Source organism: Rhinolophus sinicus, linkage group LG05 (assembly GCF_036562045.2).
Source record: "Rhinolophus sinicus isolate RSC01 linkage group LG05, ASM3656204v1, whole genome shotgun sequence".
Classification (NCBI taxonomy): Eukaryota; Metazoa; Chordata; class Mammalia; order Chiroptera; family Rhinolophidae; genus Rhinolophus; species Rhinolophus sinicus.
This window is the reverse complement of record NC_133755.1, coordinates 144,238,408-144,264,409: the sequence shown is the minus strand read 5'-3', so window position 1 is coordinate 144,264,409 and position 26,002 is coordinate 144,238,408. Positions and strand designations below refer to the sequence as shown.

General features: G+C 34.1%; 1 protein-coding gene across 1 annotated transcript; it reads right to left on the bottom strand.

Moving 5' to 3' along the window:
- Positions 1-2,385: 2,385 nt before the first annotated feature.
- LOC109439750 (amine sulfotransferase) lies at positions 2,386-18,362 on the bottom strand. Its single transcript, XM_074333475.1, has 7 exons — positions 18,244-18,362; positions 16,521-16,672; positions 14,590-14,798; positions 10,916-11,042; positions 9,977-10,071; positions 4,249-4,435; positions 2,386-2,832 (listed from the first exon to the last, which is right to left on the bottom strand). The coding sequence occupies exons 2-7, from the start codon at positions 16,660-16,662 to the stop codon at positions 2,711-2,713; spliced, it is 882 nt and encodes a 293-aa protein (XP_074189576.1). The 5' UTR covers positions 16,663-16,672; positions 18,244-18,362; the 3' UTR covers positions 2,386-2,710.
- Positions 18,363-26,002: the final 7,640 nt, after the last annotated feature.

The following is a 26,002-nucleotide window of genomic DNA, read 5'->3' as shown; positions in this document are numbered from 1 at the left end:
AAGGATATGCGTTTTTTCAGATTAAGGGCCCACGCTACTTCAGTATCTGAGTATAACTAATTACATGTACAATGAATCTATTTCCAAATAATATCTCATTTTGAGATAATTTTGGGGGGACATAATACAAGCTATATCAGGTATTACATCTTTTTTCTCACTGTCTATCTCATCCTTTCAAGGATGCTACAGGGTACCGTGTGCTGTGCTAGTACTCCATGACTATTTTGCTTTGAACATAGGTTGAATGCTCAGGGAAGCTTAGTGACCTCACCTATACCATTTATTTTCTCTCCCTGGAATCGGAATAATTGGAATTCAACAACACCAGCCTATCTCTGTTTATTGTTCGAACTGAGGTCATTTGGACATATCATATGACTGTCATGGTGCTTGAGTCAGTCTTCAGAGACAGAGGAGGGAAGAATGTATTTTTTACATGAAAAACACAAAGGTGAAAGACCATGCAGCTCTGACACAGGAGTGAGAGAAAAGTGAAAAGATCTGTGAGTCCCTGACTGCTTCATACTTCTTGGCTCTAGCTCCTCAGGAAGTTCAAGTTCCATGAGTCTTTTAATGAACTATCTTATTTTGCGTAAACTGGTTACAAATAGAATATTCTCACTTGCATGGAGTGCTTCACTAAAATGCCAGGGGAAAGAGTTTCAAAATGAGAAAACACCTCACATTCATGTTCTCCACAAAGATGTAAATAGATGTTTTATCTGTGAAATGAAAATAAGTTAATTGAATGGACATGGAAAAATACGTTAGTTGAGAAAAGAAATGTTGCAAAAGTCACATTTAAATTACAGAAAATTGAATTAATTTAACAGGAGTTTGGAAGTTTCCTAGAAATGAAATTATAGGATCACAGAATGTGACTATTTTTAAGACTTTTGATTCTGTTTCAAAATTGCTGTAAAGATTGGAACTGATTTTCATTTCCATGAAACAATATGAGAATGTTTATTTCACCCTACTCTAACACTGAGCATGGCTTTAAACTTTTGCTAATTCTGAATTTGTTTTGTCTTTTCTATAAACTACAAGTTCTTATTTGTCTGTTCTTGCAGAAAATTTTTATGTTTATGATTTCACAAATTTTTAATAAAATGACAAAAACACATAAAGATCACAAATGATGCATGTACAGCCCAATGAATATTCACAAGATGACCTCACCCATGGAACCAGCACTAAGATCAAGAAATAGAATGTACTAAGACCCCAGGAATTCTCTCATGTGCCTGTCCAGTTACTACCGCATCCCCCAAAGGTATACGCTCTCCTAAACCTATAGGTTAATTTCACTTGTTTCTAAATCTTACTCAATGAATCATGCAGTAAGTGTCTGGCTTTTCCCACTGAACATTATGTTTCAGAGCTTCATATATATTTTCCATGCAGCTGTAATTCATGCATTCTTACTAATATACAGTGTTTGCTGATATGAAATGGCACAATTAGTTATTTATTTTCCTGCAGGTGGACATTGAGTTGTTTTTATTAGTTGACTATTATGGATGGTGATGCCTTGAAATATTTATGGTTGTAAATTTACTAACTTTTTCTTTGAAGTTTCTTTCACAGCATCTATGCTTCAAAACTTTTTTGGGAATTATAAACAAATTCACCTATATTATTCCAGTCATTCAAAATGATTTTATATTAAACATTTAGCATTAAATACATGTGGAATTAGTTTAGTGAATGATGTGTTATAAACACAAGTATTTTTTTCACCGAAATTCTTACATGATTAAACTGTTATATAATTAATGTATTTTTTTAAAGATTTTATTGGGAAAGGGGAGCAGTACTTTATTGGGGAACAGTGTGTACTTCCAGGACTTTTCTCCAAGTCAAGTTGTTGTCCTTTCAGTCTTAGTTGTGGAGGGTGCAGCTCAGCTCCAGGTCCAGTTCCCATTGCTAGTTGCAGGGGGCACAGCCCACCATCCCTTCCGGGAGTCGAACCGGCAACCTTGTGGTTGAGAGGACGCACTCCAACCAACTGAGCCATTTGGAAGCTCAGCGGCAGCTCAGCTCAAGGTGCCGTGTTCAAACTTAGTTGCAGGGAGCGCTGCGCACCATCCCTTCTGGTAGTCGATGAATTGAAATGGCAACCTTGTGGTTGAGAGCCCATTGGCCAAAGTGGGAATCAAAGTGGCAGCCTTCAGAGTTAGGAGCATGGAGCTCTAACCGCCTGAGCCACCGGGCTGGCCCAATTAATGTATTTTAGATTTTTCTATCTTTAGTGTCAATTTTGTAATCTGATACATTATTAAACAGATGTATGTTCTGACATGTGTGTTCTCTATTTATGTCGACATTTACATTGATATTAAACCAAATAATTAAAATTTAATTACAATAATAAAAGCATTTTTAATGTTTCCTTGATACTATATTTAATTCTAGATTTAAAAATTACACAGTGCAGAAAACTCAGGATATTTGCAATTCACATTACATGCTTCCTGTTTTTCACTTCTTAATACAGGCTATCAATGCAGACTACCTCGAAAATCATTTTACTTTTTGAAATTTCAGTGTTCATCAAACTCATGGCAACTAATCTAAGCATATTTTACTCATTATTTTATTGCTAAAGTTTTATAATTAATATTTGCATGAGAACAAATTAATATGTATATTAAAATATGCCCTCTAGTTAAGTAGAGTTTTATAGAATTCTTTTACATTGATTCTACTCCTTATTTACATCCCAGATGAACTTCAAGGGAAAATCTTTCATCTTCCTTTGGAATATTCTGTCAAATCTTTCACTTTGCTCCACTGTCAAGTAATTTTTCCAGTCCCCGATGACACCTGGAGGGATAAGCAAACAATCAACTCCTGGGTGAGTAAGTAACAATACCAGAGCAAAACTTCCCTTCAACCCGCTTTAATCCCTCCTTCAAGCCAATCTAAATATCTGTTAGTTTTCTGTCATGTTAGATACTTCACTTTTCCTTATATAGAAATCAGCTAAGAAACAAAACAACACTTCCAAATTCCACTTTCCTTATCCACCTACTTGCATCAACTTCTACCATTAAATTGTAACCATTATTGAGAAGGAAAAACAAAAGTAAAATATATGACTAGATTTGAATTTTTATACATAGTTTACTAAATGCCAGGCACTGTACTTGGCAAAGTATATCTAAAATGTAATATAATCCTTAACACAACCTTACAATATCAGTATTTCTTCATTTTTAAAATGGAAAAAAAATGAGACCCAAAGATTTTTTAAGTATTGAACCCAAGGTCACAGAGGGTGCTCTGAGCTGCCATCGCTTGGGTTTTACTTCATCGAAGTTTGAAACTATCATTAAGCTGGTTTTTTAATGAAGATTTGGCACTTTTGGCTATCAAATTTTCTTGTTTAAACATTATTATCAGCATGTTAACAAGCTACTATGGGCATGAGAATTGCTTTATATTTCATACAGTTGAATACTAAGAAGTCAAAGTTGATAATAAATGGGACAAAAGAAGAAACAACTTTTTAAAAATGGCAATCTGAAGAGCAATTTCAACAAGGTCTTCATAATTAAGAATAAATGTCTATCATCAAAATGCTAAGTTATGAAAAATTTAGAGAATAAATATGAATAAAATAGGAAAGTATAAATTATGTTTTATAAAAAGCATGTTTAAAGGTCAAATTTAAAAATTTTTGAACTTATGAACTATCAGGAGAACAATATATTCATTCTTAACAAATCCTGGCAAGTCATAAAAGCACAATAAAAATTTTTTTCATGTTGTTGAATAATTGAATTCATAGCACAATTGGTGAATCTTCTTTTTACAATGAAGTAATCTGACACATGAGGAAATAACTATAATCCAAATCCCCTCTCCCATAACAAAATGCATATGGAGTTTACTTACAAAATGTTCTAAGAGAAAGGAAAACAAAATTGGAGTTGTCCTAGTCACATATGCATATATCCATCACCTTCAGGTGAGACTCCATAAAAAATTATTAAGAGTAGGGTCATATATACTAGAAGGTAGGAACCTAATATTGATTAATCAGTTTCAAGTGTCAGGCTCAGTACTAAACAACTGTTCAGTTTTCAGGGCCATTTTCAGTTAGGATCTTTGGTTTTCTCTAAGGCCCAAAGCATAGTACGTGGAAAGACATGTTAGGAGCACTCCTTAATCGCTGTACAGGCCAAGGAATCAAGGGAACTCTAAACACTTTTACTCTCATAAACCACTGAGCATCACCTTTGCGCAGAAAATGTCCATCATTTCTTCTTGTCCCAATTACATTACGTAGAACGTCATCATAGTTTGCATTTGGATCAGACTTCATGTTCTTGAATGTAGCCTGCTTCACAACAGCTTCCACGTCCTCTTCACTCAGTTCTTTCTCAAGAAAATGGCTGATTTTAAGCACAGAACTTCTGAGGTCCTGAAAGAATTGCGGGCATGAGAAACTCTTCAGCTTATAAGGAACACATGAGTTAAAGCCCAACATCTTTATTACATTTTGGAAAACTGAAGGTGGTTGGACTTACTGTAAGTCTAAAGTTTGACAAGGCTATATTACTTCCCGATTCTTCCTATGAAAATGAGTGCTCTGGTTGTCAGCTTTGGTAGAGCTTCCTACTGTTTGATTTTATAACGATAGCGCATTAATTTATTTAACCAACGCTTTTAGAATATCTCATGTTTCTGAAACTGTGATAAGCTTCAGAGAAGTTTAAGAGAACAATAATAAGTTATCTATGCATGTTTAAGTTCATAACTTCATGTGGGAAAGAGTAAAACAGGTAATTAAATAAATGGAAGCAAGAAAGAAAAGCCCCGTTCTAGGTGACATCTACCAAACATTTAAAGAAGAATTAACACCAATCCTACTGAAGCTCTTCCAAAAACATCAACAAGGAGGAAATACTTCCAAACTCATTCTACAAGGCCAGCATTACCCTGATACTAATGCCAGACAAAAACACTACAGGAAAAGAAAACTAAAGACAAATATCACCTTTGAAAGGTAAGATGCAAAACTCCTTAACAAAGTAATGGCAAAACACCTAGAGTCATTTCTCCTTCCAACACCATATATTTGACCCTCTTCTACCACCCTGTCTCCTCCCTTACCTTCTGGTAACCACTAAACTGTTGTCTGTGTCTATGAGTTTCTGTTTCTTTGTTTGTTTGTCTTGTTCCTCTGTTGCTTTCAGTTTTATATTCACATATGAGAGATATATACATGATATTTTATAGAAATGTACACTTGAATCCTATGTAATTATACTCACCATTGTCACACCAATAGATTTAATTAAGATAAATAAAAAAAAATAAAAAATAGATTTCCCACCCCCGTCCCCCCAAAAAACTTACTAGCAAAAAAATTAAACAACATATTAGAAGGAGCATACCCCATGATCAAGTGGGATTTACTCCTGGAATGGAAAGATTTTCAACATGTGAAATTAATTTATATAATACAACATTTACAGAATCAAAGGGAAAGAAACCACAAGATCATCTTAAATAATGCAGAAAAAGCATTTGACAATATCCGTCACATTTTCATGACAGAAACATGCAAAAAACCAAGAACAGAAAAAAGAAAAAAAATAACTTCCTCTGCATAAATAGGCCATATAAGAAATACCTACTTGTTTATATCATAGTCAATGATGAAAGACTGTAAAACTTTGCAATACGATTGGGAGTAAGGCAAGGATTCACATTCTTGCCACTTGTATTCAACATAACACAGGAAGTGCTAGCCAGAGAAGTGAGGCAAGAAAAATAAATAAAAGGCATTCAAATTCAAAGGAAGAAGTAACATTATCTGTGTTCACATAAAACATGATGTTTTACATAGAAAACCCTAAAGATTCCACCAACAATTGGTAGAACCAATAAACAAATAATGCCAAGTTGCAGGATATAAAACGAACACTCCAAAATCACTTGTCTGTCTTCATAGTAACAATCAAGAATCCCAAAAGAAAATAAGAAAACAATTCCATTTACAAAGACATACAAAAATGAACTCGAAATGGATGAGACTTACACGTAAGAGCTAAAATGATTACATTCTTAGAAGAAAACATAGGAGAGTAAGTTTAATGACATTTGATTTGGCAAAAATTTCTTAATTATGACAACAAAAGCACACAGGCAAAAATGGAAAAAAAAGATAAAATGGACTACATCAAAATTAAATTCTTCTGTGATCGAGGTACACAGATAACAGATTATAAAACCAACTCATGGAATGCCATGAACTTTCTAATATACACTTTAAAAACCATAATTTGTAATTTCCCATTTTATTTCTATTTATCCACTAAATTTTTCATAACTTATCACTTTGATGATGGACATTTATTTTTAATTGTTGAAAATCTTACTGATATTCCTGTTTTAAATCATATATCTGATAAGGGGTCAGATCCAATGTACCTACGAAATACAACTCAAAAATAAACAAAAAAACACAAGAAATTGTCAAATCTCTTCAATAGATATTTCTGCATACAAGATATATAAAAGGTCAATAAAAACATGAATAATACTCAAACTCACCAATCATTAAGGAAATACAAATAAAAAACCACAGGGAGATACTACTTCACACCTATTAGGATGGCTATTAATAAAAAATAAGTAAGAAGTGGTCATGAGGATGTGGAGAAATTGGAATCCATGTGCACAACTAACGGGAATATAAAATTGTGGAGTATGAATGGTGCCTTACGAAGGTGGTTCCTTAAAAGAATTAAAGTAGAATTACCAAAACCCTGCCAACTATCCCTTCCCTAATTATAAACCATGCCCTCCACCCACAAATAACTTTTATCCTTATTTTTATAATAACAATATCTCTGCTTTTATTTATTTATTTTTTTAGATGTAAATATGGATCTCTAAAAGTATAGCAATTCCTGCTCTATTCCAACTACATACTGCAGGATACCTGAGACAGTAAAGTAGTAAATGATTCTTTATCGTCACTATGTACCAAGGGATATAACCTCCAAATCAGTGGGAAATGTGCAAACTCTTCTGAGATAAACTATGTGGACTTTGGGTGTTTCTGAAACAATGACCACGGGAGAACCAGACATAAACAGTATTAGGTAAAACTGCCAACATAGTTCCAAGGAAAGTAGCAGACAATGGAAGACCTCAACATCGACACCAACATTGATGAACACCTAACTGCTTGAGAAAATTGGGATCTTTTTCTACAAAGAGCTTTAAAGCAGAAAATCCCACATTGACTAAGGTCTATCTTCCCTGACAAGGGAAGTTGAAAGAATATTCTCTTCCTATTATATAGTTGAAAAAAATTGTTTTTTGAAAGTTTGGTGAAAAACCTAGATAAAAAAATACATGAACAATGGGCTACTTGGTGGAAAGCAAGAGAAAAGTGGTACCTGGTGATAGTATATTGGTGACAGAACAAATGTTCAAGAGATTTTGCATAGTTTACTCTGTGGTCTCTTTGTCCTAATTGTCACTAAATTTATTGTTTATTAATGCTTTTGTTGTGAGCACATTCTTGCGGAGGAATTAAAAAATGAAACTAGCGAAGGAATCAGGTTTGTAATTTGGGATGACTCTGGTTGAAGAATAAAGAGTAAATGGAGACTAGGTGAGGTGGGAGCTACGGAGACCAATTAGGAAGGTTGTTGTGGAAACGAAACGAAAGATGAAGATGAGCCTCACTAGGGAAGGCGTAATGTGGACTGAATTAAGTTGTCTAAATTTTCAGACAGAATTAGCATGACTTGTTGAATGAATAAGGAAATGAAGTACGGGGTGAAGCAGGGGTTAAGTATGAAGCCTGGTTTCTGATTTAGGTCACTTGAATTACAGGGCATTTCCTGGGAGAAGCAGCAGATTTTGCTGAGAGGTGATAAATTGTTTTTTGGACATGACATGATTGAAATCCAAATATTAGGAATAAAAGTTGGTATACTGAAAGATAGTTAACAACATACGTACATGTGCCTTGACTGGTGATATACATTTGTGTCACCAACTCATACCGCAACCCACCCCAACCTCATTTACTATACCTCATACTATATTTCACGTCACTAGATTTAATGGACAATTAAACTCTCTTTTTACTTGACTTCTCAGCAGACTTAAATATCTTTAAAAGATCTTAAGATCTTTCTTAACACACCCGCTTGACTTCTATGTCACCACAAATTCCTCCTTTCCTTTCTACCTCTCACTGTTCAGTTCTGTTTCTTTGGTGAGCCCATCCTCTCTACCCAAGCTTTGTACCTTAAGGTCTCCCAGTAATAGATCCTTGTTCCCCTTTACTCACCTCCTCTGCTTCTTTCCTCCTCTCATTTTCCTTCCTCCCTCTTGCTGTGCCCCTCTCTCTTCTCACTCTCAATTTTATCCATGTTCATAGTTTCAGTTATATTTTATACAGTGATGATGCCTGAGTTAATATCATTGATATTTTAGCCCAAGACTCTTTGGGCTTCAGACCTGTGTGTTCCACTTACTTCCAAATATATTTATTAGAGTACTTCTAAGTCACCTTAAATTCCATATGACAAAAACAACCTCATAACCTTCTACCGCAAGCCCTTCCTGCTTCAGTGTTCCCTAAGTACCTTCACGAATAATACAATTATCTACACAGATATATGAACAAGAAATACAGGAGGTGTCCTACACATCGGTCTTTCTCATTTTTTTTCTATATACAATCCCTTTCCTTTTTCATCTCCTAAATATCTTAAAACTCTGCATTCTTTCCAGTCTCAGTGATACTATTCTAATCGAAAGCATCATTGATTGTCAGCGGATTAGCGTACTGGTCTTTGAATAGTTTGCCTATCTTTACTATTATCACACTGCAAAACATTAATAGGAATGATATTCTAAAAATACTAATTCTATCATATTGCTGGTCTTCTGGTAACTCTTGAAAGGCTCCTTATTGCTTTTAAGATTAAAGAAATCACTGCCATTAACATCGTCTACAGACGCTGCACAGTCTGGCTCCTACACACCTCTCTAGCTTCATCTTTCCTCATTTCCACCTTGCTCTTTAACGTCTTCCTTCAGTTCTTCAAAGATGCCACACACTTTACTGCATCAGGCCATTTGCACATTGTCTTTTATTGGCTTAGCATTCCCTTTTACCTCACTTGTTTTATTTACTCATTTATTAGCTTAAAGTTATCATGTTATTTTTTCCAGTAATAATTGCCTATTACTTTTAACTATACCAGATCTCCTTATTTCATATACTGATATGTACCTGTACTTTTTAAAATAACACTTGTCATAGTTTTCAATTATATATACCTATTTTGTGAATACTTCTGTTCCCTCCTGGATTATAAATTATATAAATAGTGGTTTCAATCCTCTTTGTTTCATGATTTAGTGTCTGTCACATAGTAGGCATTTAATAATTTTGACTAAATGAATGAATAAATTATGTAGTAGTGAATCAACATATTAATCAGAGATCACAAAACACTGAACTTCACATGTGTTTTGTGCGGGTTACACAATGTATTAAGACAACTTTGATTGGATGCAAGCATGTAAATATGTGATTTCACATGAAAGCTACATTTCAAGATTCTCTTAAAATATTGGAAGAACTAGCATCACAGGGCCCACAATCACCTCTGGCTAATTAGCCTTATCTTAATGGCTTCTCACCCCAGTGTTTCCGGTGACCTTTCTCTTTTTTAAGCTCCAGATGTATGAGTTTGCCTTTATTGCTACAGATGCTACATGAAAAGGAACCACAAAAGATAACCATGCAGAGTGACAAGAGAGCCCGAGGAAGACCAGTAAGTAAGGGATGAGCAGGAAATTAGAAAGCCTTAAAGCAGCCTGAGAAGTCGTTAGGCAGCAACCTACTAGCAAAATGAGGTTCTTAAAGCTAAGATAAAAAAGGGTTTCAAAGAAATAATTTTAAAAAATAACCTTCTCTTACCAGTTTCATTTCCTCATACATCATGAACAGAATATTGAAGTCGTGTCTGTACTTGTACCAGTTTCTGATGTGATCAAACCAAAGGCTTCCTACCACTGTGGGAAAAGTTAATACGTAACAAGGTTAAAGATGTTGCACTTAGTGAACAGCAGACTATAGACTTCCTTTTCTGTTCTGGAATCCTCAGAAAAATAAATCAAACTCGTACCACTGGACATCTACGTTACCTTTTAAAAATGGTGTTTTGGGAACAATGACATGATTTTAATGGAAACCTGCCTTTCCTACGTATGTAGGAAAGTAGCAATAAAGAAATAAGAAGCCCAAAGAACTAACTTGGAAGATTTCTTTCTGGCAATCCTCTTACTTTTCTTCCTTCTTCTACTTAAAAACATGTCTTTATTTCTCCTTTTATTGTCTATTTTAAGATCTCTGGAGAGCAACTTCAGCTATCGATATTCAGATGGAAACTGAGTATAATCTTCTAAATGAGTGACAGCACCAATTCCACATTCCACAAGGTTCTTGCATCAATTTATCCCCTTCAGCATTAAAATGAAAATGCCACCATTGTCAGATAAGGCCTACCATAAGTCCATACAGAACACAAAAACTACACGCACTTTGAACATACACTGTTCTGGAACGCATGGATCTAAATAGTTTGAATTGTTAGACTATTGTAGCTCTCTTATGATATGGTCAAAATATTTCTTAAACAATATGTTTTTGCATATAATCCCCAGAGTGGTCCTGGTGAGAATAAGAAAGCCACTGGGTAGCAAATCAAACTGACAGAATAGTAACATTTATGTGCATTCCAGCTTCTAACATTACTCTGTCCGTCTCCCTAAGATATGTTCCTTAAGTTTGAGAATTTGGCTAAATGGCAGCATTGACTCATAAACATGTTGCTTATGTAAATAAATTCATGGTTACCTTTTCCATCTAGAAACTTTTCCAAAAACACTTCCATATTATCTGTAGCTTGCATTGCAACGATCAAATTTGAAAAATGAAAGTATGAGGTCAAAACATCCTTGGGGTTTCTGTAGATGTAAATAATCTGCAGGGGGAACAGTAAAACAGTTTTAATAATTCTTGGTTTTTAGAATATCTACATAATGTTTCATTATATGTAATTAGTTGTTTCATCCAGCCTACTATTTGTGAAAATTTGAATTATGCCCAATTTTTGCCATTACAAAGATGCTGAAATAAATTTCATTCACATCACATTTCACATGTACAAATATAAAGACTAACTTCTAATAGTGAAATTATTTATTTGTAAGGTTGATTAATATGGTAAATTACCTTGCACTGAAGCTGTTTCAATTTACTCTGTGCGGACATTAAATAATAATTGATACACAACCAAATAGCATTGGAGATCAGTGAAAAAGGAAATACTATAAAACAATGTTAGCAAACAATTATCCATATAGGAAAAAAAAGGAAATAGAATTCAACCTCATACATCACATCATACACAAAAAAATTTATAAATGGATTGAGGATTTCAGTATGAAGTAAAACTTTCAAATATTAATAAGTAAAGAATATATTCTCAGTCTTGGAGAAGAAAAGGATTTCCTAAACAGAAAAAAAAAACAAAAAACCTTTTTTTAATAAGAACTGATTAGAATTCAACTACATTAAAATTTTAAGAATGCTGTTCTTCAAAATATACCATAAAAGGGACGGCTGGCTGGTTCAGTTGGTTAGAGCGTGACAGCTAGAAACAAGGTTGCTGGTTCAATTCCCGAATGGGATGGTGGGCTGAGCCCCCTGCAACTAAGATAGAAAATAGCAACTGGACTTGGAGCTGAGCTGCGTCCTCCACAACTATATTGAAGGACAACTACTTGGAGCTGATGGGCCTTGAAATAACACACTGTCTCCCAATATTCCCCAATAAAATTTATTAAATTTATCTAGATAGATAGATAGATAGATAGATAGATAGATAGATAGATAGATATGGATAGATATAGATATATATATACCATAAAATTACAAAAAGTAATACACACGAGAGAAGCAACACATATCACCAATAATTGAATAGCATCCAGAATATGTATAAAACAATAAGAAGAAGCCGAACAACAAAATGAAAATTTCGCAGAACGAGAATAATTATGGGCAACAATAAACATACCAACAAGTCCTTAATCTCATTATTGATTAGGGAAATACATACTCAAATCAGTTTGAGATACCATTTTATAATTAATGGATATTAAAAAGGCTGATAAAAAACTTTCTAGGAGAAAAATAAAAACTCATATATTGTTGATTTTAGCATAAACAGATACAACTGCTGTTTTAAAAAATAACATCATTTTATAAAGTTGAACACTTCTGAACTTTTTGACTTTGCAATTCTATTTTTGGCCATACACTCTAGGGAAGCTCATATAGGTGTGCACCAGAAGACACTCTCAAGAATATTCATAGCACCATATATTATAATAATAACATATTGGCATAACCTGATTATTCAGTGAAGGGACATCATAGATCTGATAGATAGAATAACGTACACAACTTGAAAAATCATACAGCAGTGGAAAATCATATTTGAAATCTGGAACAAACAAAGGCATATGGCAAAACCCCAGGAAAAAAGAAAACAAGTGACAATATCAAGTTAAGTAAAATTTAAGGCCAAAGGATTTCATAGGACAACATAAAATTGATTTGCAATGACCAATAGAACAGAAATTTTAGTATACTGAGCAACATATTAGAATACCTTAAATGACACAAATTCTATTAAGTCTGTAAAGATTTTGATATAGCAACCATCATAGTGGAAGATTTATTCTCAGTTACCTTTTACATAAGGATAAAAGAATTAACAAAATAAATTGGCACAATCATTTAACAAAGTTTATTTTATATGTGCGTGCGTGTTACCCCACACAGAGAATACACACCATTTTCTCATGTAGTCACGGGACATATTAAAAATATTGACCATGTAATTGACCATAAAACTTCTTAATGAATTTCAAGAATTAGCACTCATATACACCATTACTTGACAATAGTACATACTAATACTTTTTTCTTTATAACAGCAGTCGCTAACTAGAAAAAACAATAGTGAAAAAAATTAAAATTCGAATAAGCCAAAAAAAGGGAAATTCAGGGAAAAATGTGTATGAAGCATACAAAGAATAACAGCATATTTGATGGACATGAAAGTAGACCTGATAAATAAAGAGCAATAGAATGATGCTGAAATGAATGTTGCAATATTGCAATTTTAATGTTTGTCCCAGGATTAATCTCAATATGTTTAATCAATTCCAATCAACAGCTGAAAATCATTGGGGGAATGAACATATCAAAAAATAAATTTGGTGGGGCTTTGTTATCAGTTACGATATTTAAAACAGTGAAGAACTCCCACATGTTAATTTTTGGAATGAAGAATCTAGAATCAGAAGAAGGGATGATAGAAACTTACTATATCAAAATATAGACTTTAAAATAATAGGGGAAGAGTAAATGCTTAAAGAAGTTATATTGGATCAACTGGCAACTACCTCACCTTTCCTCCAGCGAATATTATGCAATAGTCATATTTCAAATCACACACAGTATCAGATATAACTTATAATTAAATGTAAAAAATAAAAACACACAGTTAATTAGAAAAAACCTGGAGAGCATTTGCATAATCATTTTCATGGGGAAGCATTTTCTTAGCAACACCTAGTACTAGAATCTAGGAAGGAAAGATTGATAGATTGGTTCTATAAAATTAAAATCGATTATATAAAATTAAAATTCAAAAATCTTTAAAGGTAAACTATTGACAGGAAAAATATTTGTCCCACATAAATACTTCTACAAAACAGTAAATAAAAGACAAGCTAAAGAAAATTGGGCAAAAAATCAGGATATTTCAAGAGCTAGACATCTATAAAAAGACGCTAAAGTGACTAAAACCAAAAGGGCTGCAAATTTTTCAAGAATGAGATGTTTTTAACTTGCACACTAGCAAAGATTGATAATTCCAATCACTGGTACAGTGTGAGCAAAAAACATTCTTACATACTATTTGAACAAGTGTAAGTTAATACATTATACAAGGCAAGCAGCTAATATTTATCAACTCTTAAAATAATTGGACACTTTAACCTGAAAAGTCCACTTTTAGGGAAACATTTCACTGATAAAAAGAGTTTAAAGATCTATAAGATGTTTATTGCAATGTGATACATACATATGCTGCAACCTACCTGTCCATCAATACACGTTCAATATTGTACAACCATACAATAAAATTCTACTAAACCATTAAAAAGAACAGAATTTTATGTGCTGATATAAAGGAATTTCTATTGTACATTATAAATACACTGCATGCAATGTATGCTGTGCCTAAAGTTACGTATATACTTATAATTCCATATATATTTATGGATTATAATTCCATATATATTTATGGATTCCAATTTTCATGCGTAAAACAATATCATAAAAATTGTAATAACAACATTTAAAAGAATGTGGATAAGTCAAGCTGGAAAAAAATATTTGAAGAAAGTATTTTTGTTTGTGCCAAAGGTCCATAAGCTATTTCTATGACATACCTTAGCTTTTTTGCTCTTGAGACCTTTCGGTACTAAATAATATGGGAGGTGGGTAGCAAAGAGGCGAGGGGATGGTCTCGCAAGAAAGTCCATTTTGTTTAAGTTGTATTCGAGGAAGGGAACTCTGTGAATCGTTTTCACAATTTCAGTTCTGCTACGATGTCCCTCAAAGTATATCAAGCTTAATATCTGCTGAGCCCAGATGGTACCTGTAAAAATAAATAATTTTTTTAAATTCTGAATTAATTTTCTATAAAAAAAGATGTCAATAATGAATCCATATATCTCAACATCATTTGGAGCTTTCTTTTTTCTTTAACCATTCTAAGTATACCAAGGAAATTTGTCTAACTTTTTTGTTTGTAGTTTGCATTACAATGAGTAAAGACAAAGTCAAATGCTCTTAGTTGTTCTTTTACTTGGAAAGAGCTGTGGTTGTTCTGATTCCATGCTAGCAGCAATTGAGATTAATCCTTCACCTCTTTCTGTTTCCTGTATTCGTGTTCAGTTCCATTCCTCTGATTTTCTGTGGCTACCTTTGTTTCTCATTCCTTTCTCTCCCCTCTTAAAGCCTTATCTTGTAAAAGTACAGACAGACAAGTTAAGATCTGAAGTCCCCTTCCCATCCCCCCATACCTCAAATTTTTAAAAACTGTAGCCTAGGTTTTCTCACACACTCTTGAATGAAAGTACTGATAGCAGGCATTCTTGTCTTATACTTGATTTTAAATGTGATATTTTAAATGTTGCACTATTGCATATGATGTCTGTGTTAGTTTTGGGTAAATACTGTTCATGAAGTTAAAGAAGTTAATTTTCCCACTAGTTTGTTAATAGTTTCCACTATGAATATGTGCTGATTTTATTAAATGCTTGCTCTGCATCTATTGAGATGATAACCAGGCTTCTCTTACACTCCTGTAATGTGGGTGAACTGCACTAATATATTTTTAAACCAATCATGGCTCGAAAGAAACCCACCTTGTATTTTTTTTTAACATTGCTAGATTTCTTTTGCTTATACTTGGTTTAGGATTTTTACATCTATGTTCTTGAAAATACAATCGACGTTCTAAAAGGATGTGAGATGTCAACAATCTTGTAATTGTTATGACTCAACTGCTGAAAGACATAGTAGATTTGATAAAATTTATGGCCACTCCTGGGGACAGTTCCTAATCTCTTCTCCAAGATGAGTAAAAGCCCAGGAGCCTGGACTGAACACTGATGTTTGGTGTCCCAAACACTTGGGCTAAATTAAAGGTAAAAGAAAAACTCTCATGGGCTGCAGTGTTTCACCTTAAATGAAGCGAATAAAAAACAGATGCCACCAACATCAATGGGAGGGAAAAACAAAATACCAATATCAGATGTGCTGATAAATTTTGCATAATAGAAGAATTCAGAGAAAAAACATTTCATTACTAATTTGGGGAAAGTAAATGAGGTCCTTAATTTCAAAGTAGATGGTGAAAGGGAGGGACTGGAGTATTTTCGTGAAAATCAGAAATAAGCTTTTTTTGTATTGACTTACACTCCAGTGTATCTTTGAGAAACATTAACCAATTTGTACACGTTGCTTTAGGAGCACCAATCACCCTGTTCCAATATTTAAATATTTAACAAGTCAGCTTTTTTTTCTGAATATAAAGCTTAAAGTCAATTAGTTAAAAATTATGTCACTTTATAGGGAAATACAAAACAGTTAGAGTAATTGAAAAGCTTAATAGGAATTAATTCGAACTGAGATGTGCTATTAACAAAAATCCTACTTATAAAGATTTGAGATTTATTTAACTTTCTTTCTAATCCTAGGTGGTTGTCTAAATGTAGACTGGGCTACTGTTTCATCTGGGAAAGGGCACATTTGTACACGTGTGTTATCAAACCAGAGTGAAGACTGATGCAGGTGGCCCACTCCTCACACTTACCAGATTTGGGATATGTAGCTATGAAGACATCATCATCTCTAATTTCAAAATCTTCTAGATTTTCTAGAAAGTCAACATCAACTAAAGGTAAATCAAAATTATAGCCTTTAAAGTTTAATAAGTATTGGTCTGTGTTGTCCATAATTATTCACCTACAAGTAAAAACAGATTAAATTATTTTCAAGTTCTTAGTATTTTATAATAATGACGAACACTTACTGACTGCTCAATATGTGCCAAGCGCCTTTTATATTGTGTATATGTATTAACTCAGACCATACTGAACAGCTTACATATATGTCATTTAATCTTCACAGCAACCTAATGTTGCCAGAGGTATTATTATTTTAAAGATGAGGAAACTAAGATACTAAAAAGTTAAACAGCTTTTCCTAAAACCCCATGATGGAGACATTATCATGACTCCAAACATACAGCTGAGGAAAATGTGGCACAGGAGGTTCAGCAAATTGTTGAAGGTTGCCCAGGTAGCAGACCCGGCAGGATTTGATGCCAGATGATTTCACCTCAGTGTCTGTGCTTTCAAATATTTTACATTTACTTAATACAGTTTCTTAGCATTTCCTATTTTTAGTTTTCACTTTCTTTTTCATTGTTATACAAATAGGAACTTCTTCAATGAATTTACCTTTTATTTCTATCTCTCTATTTTTATTTTTTTCTGAAACAGAAATAATCTGTTTTCTCTGAAAGAAATTTCTAAGGCTTTCGGATGTGTACGCTATTTCATATGAATTCTGGAATGTGCTCTGCATAGTAATACCAGTGGTTTTATTTTGGAGATAATGCCCCAATATCTATTGTATGGATATTATTATATTTTCCAATTGAATTTTTATCAGAATCCTAAATAAATCTAAATAAGACAGTCAAAATAAAACTAGGAAGCAAATAGTCTAAAGATGTACCTGTTCAAAAATTGGACCTGCCAAATATTTTATTATCTCCACCTGAGAAATCTATTCTTGAACGTGAAATAGATGAGGGAATCCCAGAAGTTCTAATACCATTAAGTTTAGAACCAATATGTATTTCAGTTATTATATTTTTAAAAATTTCTTGCACACTAAGAAAATGAGTTTGTTAAAAGTTGCAGATATGGCTTTGTCTAAATTGCATGTGAAGAACGTTTAATTCCCTTACAAACAATCTAAATCACCTGACCAATAGAGGAAAATCAGAGGTTAGAATTTTGCTGAGTAAGAGTAGAAAATCACTTGCATTAGCTCATCTAGTTTTCTGGTGATTCTAATAGAATCAGCAGACAATGCTACCCATCCTACCCCCACAGACAGCACCTTTTACAGAAATTCTTGATGCAGAGAAAAGAAGAGTGTTAGCAGCCCTCAAAACCATTCTGAAATCACTCCTTTTTGCTACTTATTATCTTTAGTCTACTTTGGACAGTCTCAGCAGAGAGAGGAATTTAAGCTGTCTTGTCACAGAAACAGGGAAAGAGTGCAGTGTGAGATGAATTCATGGATCTCGGCATTGGCCAGTCATACACTGTTGGCATCTCCTTCATACATACAGGAGAAAGTGAGTGTATAAAAGCAAAAGGAAGTCATGTCTTTCCCTCTTATTCTTGCACTGAAGTCCAAAAGAAAAGGAGGAAAGACAGAAAATTGAGGAGAAAAAAACACATTGTGTGCTGAAGAGAGAGACTTGAAAGAGGATCCAAGGCTCCCCTTTAGCTACTTACTGTTCGCAGGTCAACCAATGAAGCAAAATCCACTCTGATATCATTTATAGATGACAGGGAATGACGTGTTGTTGCTGAGAAATAAATACTCCCTACAGAGTTTGTCTTGACCAATGAGTAGCATTCTAGAAAACCAGCAGATGGGTCAGTTTGGATAAATAAATTAGGTAAGAATTTGTTGATATTAGGAAATAAATATCTGATTGCTCCAGAAAAAGCAAATGATTCAAAATTTGCAGGGATACTAAAGAGAACAGCATGTTTCCAGTAGTTATATTTACTTAACTTTGGAAACTATACAACAAACAAGAAGGTATATTTGAAAGCTACTGCAACATCTTCCTTGGGCATGAAGGATGGTTAGTAAAATCTTTTATACTTACCTCAGAAGATTGGTGTTCCTTCTTCAGGTTTTTACTTGAACCATCTTATGTAAAACTGGCAATGGCTATGGGAGGTTCAAAGAACCTTATAAACTCAGAAGAGTATTTAAATTCCTTTTGCAAAATGTCCAGGGTTGTCTATGATGTCCTTCCACTCCTGTTTTCTTTTCTTTTTTAAGTAGTCATTACAGAAGATTGATCCCATCTTTTTTGCTTTCTCCAATAACTGAAATATATCTCAGACCTGATCTAACATCTCCCTTAGACATTTCTCCCATTCTTTAATCATCTGTTACCTACATCAGCTGCTCTTTGGTGATGATTCTCAGGTTTCCACTAAACACAGTTTGATCCTAGGGGAGATTTTTAATCTTTGTAATGTAAAAATGTTCACCGGTAAGTAAATACAGTTTAAGCTGGGGGTCATTTGAGCTTGTAAATGCTTAGCCCATCTCTTGTTTCATGTCCTTTTTCTAAACAAAGGAATAATACATTTTGTGAGATGTCATAGCCTGATAAGTAAAAATTAATGAAAGCAGACTACTTCTTAAAATGAATAACTCGGCCAAGAATTTCTGATTCCATAATACAAATTTTCATTGAACTAAATGCTCTAGGAGACTTTTGAGATCCTTGAGAACTTTTCCCTGTTCTCCCTGGCTAGACCACTCTGCAGGAACTGAACTGCATCTGTGACCGCAGGAATTGTTTTAGCTCCTCCTTTCCATACCAAACAATGACATGCTACATCTAGCAATTAAAAATATTGCAAACATTTTTGTTTCCCTGGAACTGTCAATGCTTAGTGAAATTTTGGTGATAATCTGAATATCCAATGGGACAAGAAGCAATCAAAAGGTGAATAAAGAAGAATAAATTTAAAACAAATGAAAATCTAAATGTAACATATATTACATGATGCAACAAAAGCAGTTCTAAAGTAAACTTTATAACATAAACACATATATTAGGAAATTGGAAAGAGCTCAAAAATACTTTACACCACAAGGAACTAGATAAAGAAGATAAACTTAAGCCAAAAGTTAAGAAATGGAAGAAAGCAAACAATAAAGAATCAGAGTGGAAATAATGACATAGTGACCAAAAAACAGTAGAATAGAACAACCAAGTTAAGAGTTGGTCCCTCAACAAGATAAACACAATTGAAAACTTTATCTGGAGTGACTGAGAATAAAAGACACAAACAAAGAAACAAACAAACAAAGAAATAGAAATGAAAATGCAGACATTACAAATGCTACTACAGAAATACACAGGATCATGATAGTCTACTATAATAAGAACCATTATATGACAATAAAAAACAAACCTAGAAGAAATTGGTACATCTAGCAACACACAACCTTATTAAGGCTGAATCAGGAAGAAACAGAAAATCAGAACACACCAATAAAGAGTAAAGAGATGAAATCAGTAATCAAAAACCTACTAACACAGATAAACCCATGACCAGATGCCATCACTGGTGAAGTATACCAAAATTTTTTTTAAAAAGCAGGATTAACAGTAATTCTCCTCAAACTCTTCCAAAAAGTTGAGGAGGGAATACTTCTAAACTCATTCTACAATGACAACATTACCCAGATTAGCAAACAAATTGAAGAACACATTGAAAGTTTTATACTCCATGACCAAGTGGAATTTGGGAAGTGAAAAAATGGTACAATGAAAACCACAAGACTTTACTGAGAGAAATCAAAGATACAAACAAATGGGAAGATGTCCTGTAGTTGTGGATCAGATGAATTAATGTCATTGAAATGCCTATACTACCCAAAGACATCTAGCAATTCCACCCAATCCACATCAAAACTCCACAGGCATTCTTCACAGAAATAGAAGAAACAATCCTAAAACTTGTGTTTCGGTAGTTTGTCTGTAATATGCCTAGGTGTAGATCTATTCATGTTTATCCTGCTGTTTGCTGAGCTTCATGGCTGTGTAAATTAATGGTTTTCAGCAAATTTAGAAAGTTTTTAGACACAATTTCTTCAAATACTTTTCCCTGCCTTTTTATCTTTCCTCTTCCTTATTATTAGAACGCTTACTGTTTTCCACATGTCTTTGAGGATCTGTTCAGTGTTTCATTCTTTTGTCTGTCTGTTCTTCAGGTTGGATGGTCTCTATTGAACTATCTTCATGTTCCCTGGTTCTTCCTCCAGATAGTGACTCAGGAAATAGAATGTATTTTTAATAGCGCTTTGGTTTTATATAAAGGCATAATGTATGCAATGAATATTGAGAATTTGGAGGAGTTACAATTCTCCCACCCATCACCTGATGGGGAGGATATGGGTATAAGACAAAGGAAGAGGTGAGAACTGTGGGCATTGGGGACAAAGTTCTCCCTGACTGTCACGTGTATGTTCAGGACTAGGGATTATGTAGTAAATAAGAACCACTTAAGCTTCATGTGAAGAGCAGCCTTGGGGCCTAATCTCAGATCAATGAATTACTAATTACATGGCGGGTTATTTAACCTTCCTATTTCTCAGTTTCCACAACTGTAAAATATTGGAAATTAAAATATACTTTAGTGCCAGGTACACAATTGTAAACACAGCTGTTCTTGGAATCTGTTCCCATTACTACTAATTCTAACCCATGTGTCCAAATTTTATTACACTAAATTAGAACAACTTTCTAATTTGATACCTTATATTGTTCACTTTCTCTTACTTGTCTAATTTATATTCATTGCAATGGTTGTAAAATAATTTTGGGTTTAAGCTTTAATTTCTTTGAGGGCAGGGACTAGTATTGTCTCCATATAAGTTCAGCATCTAGTATAGAATAAATAGTCAGTAAACACTTTGTTCAGGCCCCTTGTGTTCATAATCACAAGAAGGATGGACTCAACAAGATGCAGATATTTCTGTTGGGTTGTTTACTGTTCTCCTTTGTTAAAATAAATGTGTGGAGTATAACATATCATCACCTCTTTTTCTGAATAGCTCACCGATATCTCTGTCAATTCACTACTTCTGTCTCATAGAGAAGGCTGCCTGCATCTATTGAGATGGTCACATGTAATTTTTATCTTTCATGTTATTGATGTGATATGTTACATTTAATTATTTGTGTACATTGAACCATCTTTGCATCCCAGGGATAAATCCCACTTGGTCATGCTGTATAAACATTTTAATGTGTTCTTGAATTTGTTTTCCAAATCTGAGTAATGCTCTCATTGTAGAATGAGTTTAGAAGTATTCTCTCCTCCTTAATTTTTTGGAAGCGTTTCAGGAGAATTGCTGTTGATCTTTTTTAAAAAAAATATTGCTAGACTTCACTAGTGAAGCCAACTGGTCCTGGGTTTTTCTGCATTAGTAGGTATCTGATTGCTGATTTACTCATTATTGGTATGTCCTGATTTTCTATTTCTTCCTGATTCAGACTTGATAGGTTGCGTGTTGCTAGATGTACGGATTTCTTCTAGATTATGTACTTTGTTGTCATATGATTGTTCTTATTACAGTAGACTTTCCTGATCCTGTGTATTTCGGTAGTAGCATTGTAATGTCTCCTCTTTCATTTCTGAGTTTTTGTTCGTTTGTTTGTTTGTTTTTCTTGAGTTGTCTCTCTTATTCTCAGTCAGTCTAGCTAAAGTTTTGTCAAGTTTGTTGACATTTTGAGGAACTAACTTTTAGCTTTGTTGCTGTGTTCTACTGTTTTTTGGTCTCTATTTCATTTATTTCCACTCATCTTTATTATTTGCTTTCTTCCTTTTCTTCACTTTTGGATTAAGTTTTTCTCCTTTTCTAGTTCCTTGGGATGTAAAGTTTTTTGTGTGGTTGTTTGTTTTTACTTGAGATCTTTCTAATTTCTTAATATGTGCGCTCATTTTTATAATGTTTTCTCTAGAACTGCTTTTGCTGCATCATGTAAGATAAGACATATTTCCATTTTCATTAGTTTTGGATAATTTTTTCTTCTCTATTAACCTTTGATTTTTTTTTTTGTCCCATTGGATATTCAGAAGTTTCTACAAATTTTAAATCTTCTCACTTACTTAGTTTCACACCATTGATATCAGAAAACTGGTATGATTTCAATATTCTTAAATTTGCTAAGATTTGTTTTGTGTCTTATCACATGCTCTATCTTGGGCTATGTTTTGTGTGCTCTGGGAGAATATACTCTGCTGCTGTGGAGTGGCATTTTCTATATATGTCTCTTAAATTTCTTTGTTCTCAAATATGATTCAATCTCAATGTTTCCTTGTTGTTTTTCTGTCTGGAAGACCTATCCATTGTTAGTTATTTATTTGTTTGTTGGTTGGTTTATTTAACTAGTTTCATGTGCACAAAACACTGTAATAGTTAGACATTTATCACTTATATCCCTCACAAAGTGATAACCCACCTCCCCCAAATTACTACCCCTCTGACAGTGTTCATAGTTTGGTATTGAAGTCCCTGTTGTTATAGTGTAGTGTAGTTGACAATTAAGGTCGAGAACTTGCCACCATGCAATTACAGTGGCAGCACTGTACAAAGAGCTCGGTAAGGTTTCATAACTTTGATATATTCGTTTCTGACAGCTATGTTCCTGTCAACGTCGGTGGTGTCTTGCTGAGTGGCGTTCATTATTGTCGTTGTTTATTTTTGTTTGCTGTAGGAAAAGATCTGAACTTGAAACAGAGCAATTAAATTTCTTGTTAAACATGGCAAAAGTAGAAGTGATTCAGGGACATGTTAGTCCAAGTTTATGGGGATAAGGCAATGAAGAAAATAGCAGTGTACAAATGGATTAAACTTTTTCTGATGGGAGAAAATGCATCACTGTAGAAGAAAGTTCAGAGCGGCCAGTAGTGAGAAGAAGTGATAAAAACACTGCAAAAATTCATAGAACTCTGTGTCACAATAGAGCTACTGCCGATTTATGTTTCCCTTTTTGCATGGCACTTCTTTAAGCTCTGACAGAGAAGTTGGTGTGCCCAGCGACATTCTTTATTTCCCATCATATACTATAGTTCTGTGTGTATGTCTCTGTGTATGTGTAGACGTATATGTCTCGTACATAGTATATTATATATACATGAAATTATATACACAGAATATATACCTAGTATATACATGTATATAATATACTATGTGTAATGCATAGTACATTATATATACTATGTATGCATGTAATATACATATACGTACATAGTATAGTATGTAGTTTGTGTAAAATTCCCTAAATCTTCAGAGATTGGTGTCAAGAGAGGGGGCCCCACTTCTTCTATGTAGTCAGACTCTTTTTTTCTTCTTTTTCTTCATCATCCTCTTCTTCCTCCTCACTTTTTGTACGGGGTTGAATCAAGTACAGTGACCCTGAGTATGAATATTGCAAGATGAGGACCTTGAAATACCAGAATATTCATTTGGATTGAAGCAATTGATGCACAAGGTTCCACTGTGTGGAAATTTAATCATCTATTCATTCAACATACATTTATCAAGTGTTATTTTGATCTAGATATTTTTCAAGCAAAAGAGTGTACTGTTTATTTCAAGAATTTGCCAAGTATTTGAAACTACACAACATTGATATTTTTAAAACCAGCAGTTCATGAGTAAAACAAAAGGTAATAATGCATTTTACTAATTTTTTAATAATTTATATATAAGAGTTAAGGAACTACTATTGTTATTAATAAAAACAACATTATTAATAACATTAATAATTTCTGATCTAACTAACTTTTGTCTAGAGATCTTTAAGAATATATCATATATAGGTCAAAATGTAATGAAGGTTTTCTACCTGGAGATGACTCAGTATAGCTGAATGATTAAGGAGATGGACTCTGGATCCATTTTGACTGTTCATATCTGTCCCTGTTGCTTATTAGCCACATTCCTTTTTTCCCATTTCCTAAATGCTTTGCCTCAATTTCCTCATCTGTAAACTAAGGATATTAGTTTTCCACACAGTTATTAGGGTTAAATGAGGTAATACATATAAAGTACTCTTAAGAGCACTTGGCAGAATATGTGCTATACAACTGTTATTTAGCGCTGTTTGCTTGTTTCTGTTTTTATTATAGTCTGACTGTTCTCGGCATAAAATCTCCATGTATTATAGAAATAGAATAAAAGAACTGTTCCCCAAATTAATGCATTCATCTATATTTAGTGATAAAAAATAATTTCACAACACACATGAATCTAAATCCTTACATAATTGTCAAATAATCAATAGAAACAATTTGATTTTTGTTTGAAAATAAAAACCTGAAGATCCCAGGTCAATACTACTTGGCAATTATATAGTATTTGGCAATTAAATAGTACTTGGCAAGTATATAAAACTGTGTTTTTACTTGATTTTTTAACGGTATCTTTCTCTGTCTAGAGTCTGAAGATCTTTGTTTTGCATATATGTGTGTATTAGGACAGGTTACTTAGTTGAAATCAGGCAGTTAGAGACTCCTTTGCAGACTGAGCAAAAACAGAACTAAAACAGAACACAAGACAACCATACCAGGACAAAAATATCATCAATCATACTCTGGGAAAGATAGGTTTGTTTCAAAGGACTGCCCCAAGCTGAGCAGCAGAGCGAGTCTGGGAAACATTGTATCCATAGGCACCCACATCCCAACATCCCCCTTCCAGGTTGAAATAACCGTATATAAACATAATTTTTTGCTTAGCTTGTGGGCACCCAAGCGTAGGGTACTCCCTCCAGCACAGGAGCTGTAACTCTTTGCTCACTATAACAAACTCTCTTCCTGTGCCACTCTTTGTGTCTCCCTGGTCCGTGTATCCATTCTTGGGCTCCACAAGACTACAACCCTGACATTCACTAAGCTATATCCTTCATCATTTGGGGGCTCGTCCAGGATCTCGGAGAGGTAAATATTATCTGTGCTTGTAAGTTCCCACTTACAGGCATTCATTATTTTTGTCTCTTTCTCCTGTCACACAAATATTGGGCCTCAGTCAGCCAGTTAAAAGTAAACAGCACAGCTGTCAACCTTAAGACTCAGGGCAAGCTTTGCAGAAAGGCTCTGGTCAATCACCTCTGGCTCTGAACCAGAGGAACATTGGCCATAGTCCAATTGCCTTTCCACTTGCCTTCTCTCTTGTGAGGAGGGAAGCCCAAAGATGGTGCAAGGTTCGGGTGAATGGCTCTTGGCAGTAATTCAAGTGCTCTTTCCGTGGATACTGGAGCACAAGGGGGAGCCAAGGTTCGGCGCCCGAGATTTTTCAAGGTCTGATAGTTTAATTTTAGTTGAGGGGTGAAGGGCAAGTGGTGCTTAGTGGAGGCACAATGCATTTGTAGGTTTGTGTGTGTGTGTGTGTGTGTGTGTGTGTGTGTGTGTGGTAGAGAGGGGGAGGGAGGGTCCTTGGGAATCTTGA